The sequence below is a fragment of the Mus caroli genome, unplaced genomic scaffold (assembly GCF_978045245.1).
Source record: "Mus caroli unplaced genomic scaffold, Mus_caroli_1 scaffold_3, whole genome shotgun sequence".
NCBI classification, from domain to species: Eukaryota; Metazoa; Chordata; class Mammalia; order Rodentia; family Muridae; genus Mus; species Mus caroli.
The window spans coordinates 102,235,859-102,245,665 of NW_028227258.1; the positions used below are offsets into that span (position 1 = coordinate 102,235,859).

Here is a 9,807-nt window from a genome sequence, read left to right on the forward strand (position 1 = left end):
GAGCCAGACTCTCTCAGGAAAACTAGCCAACGAACTTGGAGCTAATTGTTTCTTGCCACTTATTTGCTAGTTTCTGATATTAATATTTTTATTTTATTTTTATGATTTACTCAATTTATATGTGTTTCCTGCTTGATTTTGTGTGTACCACATGCTTTCAAGTTCTCCAGGAGTCCAGATTGGGGCCTCTAACTCCATGGAGCTGGAATGATAGGAACTGTTATGAAGTTACCAGGTGTTCATCAGTCTGAATGCTGAGAACTGAGCCTAAACCTCCATAAGAGCAATAGTTAAGACCAGTGCTCTTAACTATATTTTTTATTTCTTTTTTTTTAATTTTTAATATTTTTTTATTTCGTATTTTCCTCAATTACATTTCCAATGCTTTCCTAAAAGTCCCCCATACCCTCCCCCCCACTTCCCTACTCACCTATTCCCATTTTTTTGGCCCTGGCGTTCCCCTGTACTGGGGCATATAAAGTTTGGGTGTCCAATGGGCCTCTCTTTCCAGTGATGACCGACTAGGCCATCTTTTGATACATATGCAGCTAGAGTCAAGAGACCAGGGGTACTGGTTAGTTCATAATGTTCCACCTATAGGGTTGCAGATCCCTTTAGCTCCTTGGGTACTTTCTCTAGCTCCTCCATTGGGAGCCCTATGATCCATCCAATAGCTGACTGTGAGCATCCATTTCTGTGTTTACTAGGCCCCAGCATAGTCTCACAAGAGACAGCTATATCTGGGTCCTTTCAGCAAAATCTTGCTAGTGTATGCAATGGTGTCAGCGTTCGGAAGCTGATTATGGGATGGATTCCTGGATATGGCAGTCTCTAGATGGTCCATCCTTTCATCACAGCTCCAAACTTTGTCTCTGTAACTCCTTCCATGGGTGTTTTTTTTCCCAATTCTAAGAAGGGACACAGTGTCCATACTTTGGTCTTCATTCTTCTTGAGTTTCATCCGTTTAGCAAATTGTATCTTATATCTTGGGTATCCTAAGTTTTAGGCTAATATCCATTTAGCCCCAGTGATGTGTTTTAAAGTTCAGTGATTAAAGGAGATGCAAACAGAGGCGACTTTTACTCTCTGTCCATGCACTGGGCATCAGATTGTGACATTAAAATTCTCGGTAGCACAACCATCAGAGAAACAATGGACTCATTTTAGGGTGCTATATTTTGCTTTGAGTTTCTAACAACTTTTGAGTTCAGTAATGGTGGAATTTCGGCACATTTTTTTCAGTATTTGAGTAAACATCCTGTGGAATTTAATCATGGCTGAATTTCTTGACAACCAAATTAGAATATACCAATTTCCTTTGCTTAACACTGAATATTCTACTAACCTAAACTAATATTGGTTTTGCTATAGGTCATCTAATAATACAGATGAATCACAATCAATAATAGATACAGAGAAACTAATTATATTGATTTATTTAGGCACAGATTATATTTTTCAAGAAATATAATTTCCAAATATAAAAGCTAATGTTGTACATTGAGTTCTATTCATTTTTCACATAAATTTTAATATTACAAGAATAAAAATAACAGACTATTTCAGAAACATGCTTATCAACCTGACCAATGATTAAATTCATTCAGCATTTGCAACTAGCTATCTTGTATTCCTTTTACACTGATAGAAAAAGAGGTCTTAAAATTTCCAAGATTTCAGATCCTAAGTATCCAAACATTGACAATATTTGTTCTCTTTTGTTCAGTTCTTAAGTGAAGATGTCAATGCTTTCTAATGCCTTATTTTTTCCATACTCTGGGTATAACCTAAAATTAGAACAGATAGCTGCCTTCTGATTCATGTGGACCCAGCTTGTACTCCAGCCCAGGGGGTTGGAGGATGGTAGAAAGCTAAAGCCTAGAAATGGTGGTTTACTTAGTTAAAACTCAACTGCACAGCACTGTTTATCAAGTGTCTCATTTTGGCTGAGTGAAGACCTGCATCCAGCAGCTCATGTCCTGAAGGATGTAAGGGACTTGAAGTATTGTCTGAACTTACTTAGCAGCATCTCTCTATAATGGTCTCCCATGAGGAAATAGAAGATGGGATTGATGGCACTGTTCAGAAAGGCCAGAGGCCTCGTCAGGATGTATATCGATTTGATGGCCTTCTGTGTACATCCCTGTGGCCAACTATCCAGGCGTGAGGCGATCCTCACATTGCGCATGATATGATAGGGTGTGAAGAGTATAGAGAAGATCACAACCGCCAGGACCACCAGGCGTTGAGGTTTGTCCAGTGGCAGGGCAGTTGCCTGCTGCTGGCTCCTCCTCTTTAGGAAGACTACCATCTTGTAGTAGAAGAAGCACATCACAGAGAGAGGAATTAGGAAGCCCAACAAAGTCAGGCAGAGGCTGTAAATGAGACTGTGTTTAGGGTTTCCAGAACTTGCATAGTCGATGCAGTTTCTGCCCTCTTCTTTTGGGACAGAATTGATGAAAGTGAGCATGGGTAGAACTTCTAAGGTCACTAAGACCCAGACAGCCAGCGAGATTAAAATGGCAAATTCCTTCTTTTGTAGAAAGTGTTCTCGGAAAGGGTACTTCATGAGCAGATATCGGTCCATGCTAATGAAAGTGAGGAAGAGGATGCTGGTGTAGAGGTTGGTATGAAGTATATATCGGTTGCTTATGCAGAAAGCATCTTCATAGGTCCCCTTATCATTGGCATAACTCTTTATCAACATGGGAAGGGTGCACAGGAAAGCAAAGTCAGAGATGGAAAGGTTAAAGAGATAGACATTGCTACTGTTCCAGTTCTTCATGCAGAAGAGGTAGCCGAACACCACAGTGACATTCCCAAGCAGTCCAAAAATGAACTCAATTGCATAAAATGCAGAGAGGTAGTACTTATTCAAGATAACCTCTGTTGCCAACCAATTCTCACAAGATAAATTCTGTGCCTAAGGCAAAAGGGAAAATATAAGATCAAACATTAGATTGTGAGCAAGAACAAATGGTAAAACAGTCACTGAAAACCTAAAACTAACTGGGGAGGGTTGATAAAGACTGTGCTGATTTGTCATGCATGGTGGCATGTACCTTTAATACGAGGGCTGGAGAACCAGAGACAAACAGATCTTTATGAGTTGCAGGACAACCTAGTCTACAGAGACAATTTCAGACAAGTTAGGGCTATATACTGAGACCCTCTCTCAAAAAAATGCCTATTTTATACACATTACTACATTGAATGCATGTACACACATTATATGTTTGTGTAGATACATTATTTCAACAAGGCTTCATTGATAACTTCACATTGTATTCTTGTAGCTGGTTGTGACAGACAGCATAGAGTAAAGCAAATGACTTATGTGAGGCCATGAATTATCTCTAAGAAGAATCAGGAAAAAATATACAGGGCACTATACTATAGGTGTGAATAAAAGCAAGTAATAATTGAAACATTGTAAGTGGTGAAGTGACGCCTATAGTTTTTTTCTCTGAACTGCACACTTGCACCTCCTCACATGTACAACACACATGCTTGGCCAAACTTGCACACACACACACACACACACACACACACACACACACACACACTAAAATAAATAAATAAATAAATAAATAAATAAATAAATAAGTGGCTACCTAACTAAATTACTAAATAAATAAATAAATAAATAAATGTAATACAAACGTGAGAGAGTTTTGGGATGGATTATATGTGGCTACCTGTCTAGGAAATAAGGAAAGACACACATCTCTACCTGAAGCAAATTTGTGTCCAAATACAGGACAAGCATGGCCCAAAACTCAGTGTAGAAGGAAGAAGAAGGCTTAATAATCAGCAAATCGGTGCAAGAAAGTCATAAAGTCAGGAGAAGACGCTAATTCACCTTTGTATCTTCATGGCCAGCCACAGATCCCTACAAATTCTGATGAGTTAAATTGTCTTGAACGCTAACCTAGGAAAGGAAGTAAGGTTGTTGAATACAATTGTTGTTTTGAATAACTTTTATTTTGTGGTGTATAGCTAGAGATTTTTTATTTTATTAAACATAGAACATATCACACTACTTTAAAATATAATGTCTTATAATTTAAAACAGGACTGAACACCCCAGGAATAATAATGATGAACACCATGTTTTAAAGCTAAGGGTGTAACCAAATCTTGTGCTCACCGGTATCTAGGAGTTGATTTATGAATACTAATGAAAATTAGGGACTAGTAGAATCATTATGAGAAACGATTTCACTGAAGTTTACAAGCTTCAATATCTTAATTTTTGCTGATATAGTAATATATCCTACAGTGGTTAATCTAGAAACGATAAAACCATTTTTCTTTGTTACACAGGAAAATACTCCAGATTTAGTGTTGAGGAGTCACACTCTTCAGCCCCCTTTACCAGAGTAGGATTCAATTCATGAGGGCAAAGACTTGACACAATTTTCATTCAGGTTCTGACATTCCATATGATGAATTAAGTCTCAGCATATGAGTTTTGAGAGCATAATATCCACACTTAGCCCTTGCTGAGGTCATACACCTAACTCTTCTGGGTCTGTTTCTACTGGGATAAAACGCCTGACAAAAGTATGTTAGGGAGAGTTTAGTGTAGTTCACTGTTCCAGGTTACAGTCTACCATAGCATGGAAGTCATGATGGTGGGAGCTTGAGAAAGCTATCCACATCACATCCACAGTCAAGAGCGGAGTGAAATAAATGTATGGGTGCTCATTTGCTTGTGCTTAGCTGGATTCTTACAACTCAGGAACTTGTCTAGGAAGTGATATTGACCGCCATGGGATGGACTTCCAACATCACTGAATTAAGACAGTCTCCCACAAACATGCCCACAGACCAATTCATTGTAGACAGTCTCTCATTGAGACTCTATTTGCCAGTGATTCTAGGTCAAGTCATATTGGTCTTTAAAACTAACAATCACACTGAGCAAGAAAATATTGTAGTTAGACCCTCTGAATCCTAATACTGTGAAAATGGTCATCAGCCTCTGGCAACAAGGCTGCAAGATTTCAAGGACTGGAGTAATCTGAAAACACGTTTTTGCTTCTGTTTTTGTTATGTTTTGTTTCTGCTATTTCTAATCAAGAAAACAAGACTGAAAACAAAATTTTTAAAAATTTCCTTCTTAAGATTCAGAGTAATAGTTATAGGCAAATAGTTGCTTCACTATAAGTAAAAGTACCCTGACTTCTATTAGTGTGAAGTATTTACACAGTCAGTAAGTTTTCTGCAAGGACAATATGTAGAGAATATATGTGTTTTTGTCAAATTCAGGTTTTATTGATGTTGATTGTTGCTATTTTGGCTGTGTTTTATTTATGAAGGTGCATCAGAAATTTGTAGATAACATCCTTTATTGTTACTTTTGTGAGGTGTGTGTGTGTGTGTGTGCATGGGTATAAGTGCATTTGTGTTCATGTATGTGTTCATACATATGGTGGCTGGAGGCAAATATATATTTCCTTACTCACTACTTGAATCTTTGATACAAGTTTTTTTTTCTGAACTGGAAGTTCACCAGTTGGCTACAGTGGTTGTTCAGAAAGCATCAGGGATTTTCCCATTATTGCCTCTCCAGCCTTGGGATTTTCCAAGCCCCACCCCTCTTTTTAAATAGGGCACTGTGCCTCGGCCTCAGGACTTCATGCTTTCATGCTAAAAAATCCTTCATGGTCTAAGTCAGCTCCCACAAACACTGTTGGAGAATTAAGCCTTATATTTTCACTGACAATTCTGCTGTAGAGAATTGCAGGATTTATTCTATTTCTCAGTTTTCTACTCTTGTTTTCAGTCTTCTTTCCAGCTACTCCACTCAGCTCACCACATCTCTCTGACTGCTGTCTTTGAGTCTTAGCTCACCAAGAGGGAGATTCTGCATTGGCTCAATCTGGAGCCATCCTTTCTCAGGTTCTACCACCTTCCTTAGACTGAGGACTTGCTGAGGTCATAATCCCAGTGTTCTAGCGTCATTTTCAGACCCATTTGTCTGTATCTCATCTACCCCTATCAATCTGAAAATTTACTCCCAGACATCCCTGGAATCCAAAGTTGCCTTCATCTTCAGGCTTGGTTTCTGAAGATGTGTATGTATGTAAAATATGTGTCTCTGTTTGTATACATGTCTATAAATAAAAATTACAGAAGAAATTAAGGAATGGAAGAACAAAGGAGAAGCCAGAAGTGGGAGAGGCAGGGAGGAAATGATGTGACTATAGTACATATGTGTGAAATTAAAAAAAAAAAAACTTTAAAAAAATAACGTTTAAAAAGGAGGGGTTGGGACATTTGAAATATTAACAGGCATTGCTCTTTAAACAATGGGCTTTTCTCATCATTATGCTCAAATCTGTGGCAGCATCCAATGCCTTGAGTCTAGAAAGTGTTTCCTTCTTTCTTTCTAAAATATTGCAGTCTCCCCCTTTTCTCCATTGGTCAGCTATTTTGTAGGGAATCCTTGTTTGCCTAGGCTTTAATGCTGGAGTTCCTCAAGACTTAATGTGTGATCCTTACGTCATTTGGGAAATCCTAAAACGTTGGTACACCCATTAAATGAAAATTAAGACAATAGAAATTTTTCTTGAGATAAACTTATTTTGTTTTGAATTTCCTTTTCCTCTTTATCTGACAATATTAGATCTTATTTAAGCTGCAGAAGTGCCAGATGTTTATGAAATTTGTGTGGATCACAGAATGGGATGGAATTTGTATACATGAATACATGTGCAACAGGAAGCCAGGGTGCTAGTAACTAAGTCAGGGGCCAAGTAGAAGTGATGAAGAATTCTGTTTTCCAGTGTTTAGTAAACACAGAGAATACCAGGGCTATTGTGAAGAAAGCAAGTGACTAAATTCATTCAATACTTTTTATCATTATTCTGTACCTTTGCCTTGCTTGTCCTACAGTGACTCTTGCTTTAAAAACAAACAAACACACAAACACCACCAGGACAAAACACTTTAAGCATGTCCTTTTTAGGTTGACTATGTGGTACTGGGTAAATAGTTATTGTGTGCGTCTCTGGGGGAAACTATTTCTCCCACTCTCAGCATTTCATAGTTGACTGTGATTCTTTGTTTAGGGTTGAGACCTCGTGGTGCGTTCCCTGTCTTCTCTAGCATGGCTATTGTTATTGCCCTTGTTCAGACCAGTTTAGGAAGTCATGTTGTTGAAATTTTATGGATGTAGCTGCTGACATGACAAGGAGACATACTTTCTCAGGAGACACCCAGATCTTACAAGCTTTCTACCCTCTTCTACACAGTGTTCCCTGAGCCTTAGGTGTGGAAGTTGTTTTGTAAATAAATTACACCAAATGAGGAGGTTGTGTTTATAAATATCTGTGTTCATATATGCATGTAAGAACAATTAATGCAAAAAGAGGCCATACATTAAAAAGTGACCAAGGAAGGGTATACAAGAGAATTGAGAGAGAGAGAGAGAAAAAAAAGAAGGGGAAAATAATGTAATTATAATATAATCTTAAAAGTACAAGAAATAATTAAACAAACAAAAACAAAAGGTGTGTGGATGAAATACATATTAATTGTAAAGTACACTGTGGGTACAAATAACAAAACATCAGGGAAGAATGTTTAAATCAATTAATCCTATTATTTTTATGCTTTAATATTACTGAAATTTGTTTGTTAAAATGAGATTTTGCTTTTCATGATGTCTTATAATCTATTCATTTAATATGTTTTCAACTTGGACTATTTTTATCCCTTTTCATATCCATAACATTATCAGATTATGGTTTTATAATGTTAGGCTCTCCAATACTTATAGGCTGATTCAACTTCATAAGGACACACTTTGAGAATATTGTATTCCAAATTCATATGTATATATATATATATATATATATATATATATATATATATATATATACATACATATCCGGGTGTTTTTTGTTATGGTATAATTATGCAAATTAGGGAAGTAAAGTGTGTTCCTTTAGGCAAAACTCTCAATTCAAGGGGGGCATTTCCTCTGAACCATCATTAGCCTCTCCTATACTTTTCAGGAGCTGTCCTCTTCATAGGCAACAGATATGGCGGCAACATGTAGTGGCTTACTGAGGTGAACCATTAACAGAGAACTTTCTTTAAAAAAACACATTAGTAACTAAAAGGAAATCATTATTAGCTTCTATCCCACAGTCACAGAGTCTGTTAGAATTAATAGGCTACATATAAACTGAATACACACCCACATGAGAAAATTGCTACTACTCATTCTTAATTTGGAATGATTGAAAATTCCTTATAAAATTAGTTCTCTAAACATAAAAATAATGCATGTTTTTTACCAGAAATTAAGAAAAAAATACATTAATGAAAAACCTGGTAATCCAATACAAACTCTGTTCCTATATCCTGGACCATTACACAGAGCCTAACAAAAAATAGAATTTTAACTGTCACTGGAAAGTAAAGTATGAAGATATTTCAACAAGTTTCTTTCATTAGTAGACAATTTAAATAAACTGTGTTTGCATGTATATAAATACAAGTATTTGGTACCGATTAATTGCTTCACTTTTATGTGTTCCACAAGTTACACCAAAGCATTAAACATTACAGCATGTATCAAGTTGCATTTTTCATTAATAAGTTAGAGAAGAGATTATACAGTTTGGGAAGTAGAATAACAATCACTCTGCAGTTTACCAGTTCCTTTAGTAAATCCTATTCCTAAATCATCACATTTTGCCAAATATAGATGCAAATTTTAAATTTTGGAATGATTTAAAATTTAATCTACTATAAATTCTTTAATTTATATGGTAAGTTATTTTTCATGACACAAGTTACCCTTTCTCTAAATAATTTCACCTTTTCAAATAATTGTAATTATTTTTGTTGTGACATTATCAAATACAATAAGCCCTTTAAAGCAAAACACACTACACTTTTGTCTATTAAATCAATGCATTTAGAGCCACATGAAATAGATGTGAAAGTCAGACATGTTTGCCTTTGGCTGCTTCACATCTACTGAAGAACAGTTAGTTCCCTAGGCAGCATTTAGCTCAGAGAACACTTCCAAAGGAAGCCCTAAGCAGAAAGCTTGGTCTTCTTTGGTGTGACTGAGAGACATGAGCTGCAGTGTCCCTTACCATTCTGCTGTCGGCTTCTCTCTCAACAGAAAACTCTGCCAGGAGCTGGAGACAGCTTCTGACCCAGTGCTGTGTTGCTGGTCATGGCCAGTGCAGTCTGATTTGCATATCATGCAGCCAAGATTAATAATTCAAAAGGCAGGGGTAATTTATTCAGAAAAACCTCCAAGTCATTCAGAGGAACTCCTGAAAAGCAAAGGCACACAACAGATAAGTCATTTTTGTAGAGAGTAGTTTTAACAAAGACATTTGAGGACAAGCTAATTTAAATTTAGTTTATACACTCCCAAAACAACACAGAAGCATTCTATCTTCCCATGTGTATGGGCATGGAACTGTGTATGCACATTTAGGTAATGAGAACAGCAAACATTTTATGGTTAATATATAGTTGAACTCATTTTTCATTGTTTTGCACAGTTTTTGGTGACTTCTATACTAAGCATACAATAATTAAACTGCTTCATAGAAATCCTGAGGGAACTATTACGTGAGTACTTGCAAGGCAGTCTGAACTTGAGCCTTGTCAGTGTGCTGCTGAAAGGCTGTTAGAACTTTAGATAGCATCCGTTTTATTTTCTGTGATTAAATTCAGGAAACATAAAGAAGTACATCAGATGGCTAGGGATTAAGGAGAGAGGCATTATCTTAGATGACAAGCTCAAGAGATAGTAGTAGACTTTC

The 9,807-nt window shown here is 36.8% G+C and overlaps 1 protein-coding gene across 1 annotated transcript; it reads right to left on the reverse strand.

Annotated features, from left to right (window-relative positions):
• Nucleotides 1–1,425: 1,425 nt before the first annotated feature.
• Sucnr1 (succinate receptor 1) lies at nucleotides 1,426–9,208 on the reverse strand. Its single transcript, XM_085835866.1, is given in 3 exon segments — nucleotides 1,426–2,918; nucleotides 9,124–9,153; nucleotides 9,155–9,208. Coding segments are annotated over 3 exon segments (1,029 nt in total). The 3' UTR covers nucleotides 1,426–1,973.
• Between the last annotated feature and the right edge of the window lie 599 nt (nucleotides 9,209–9,807).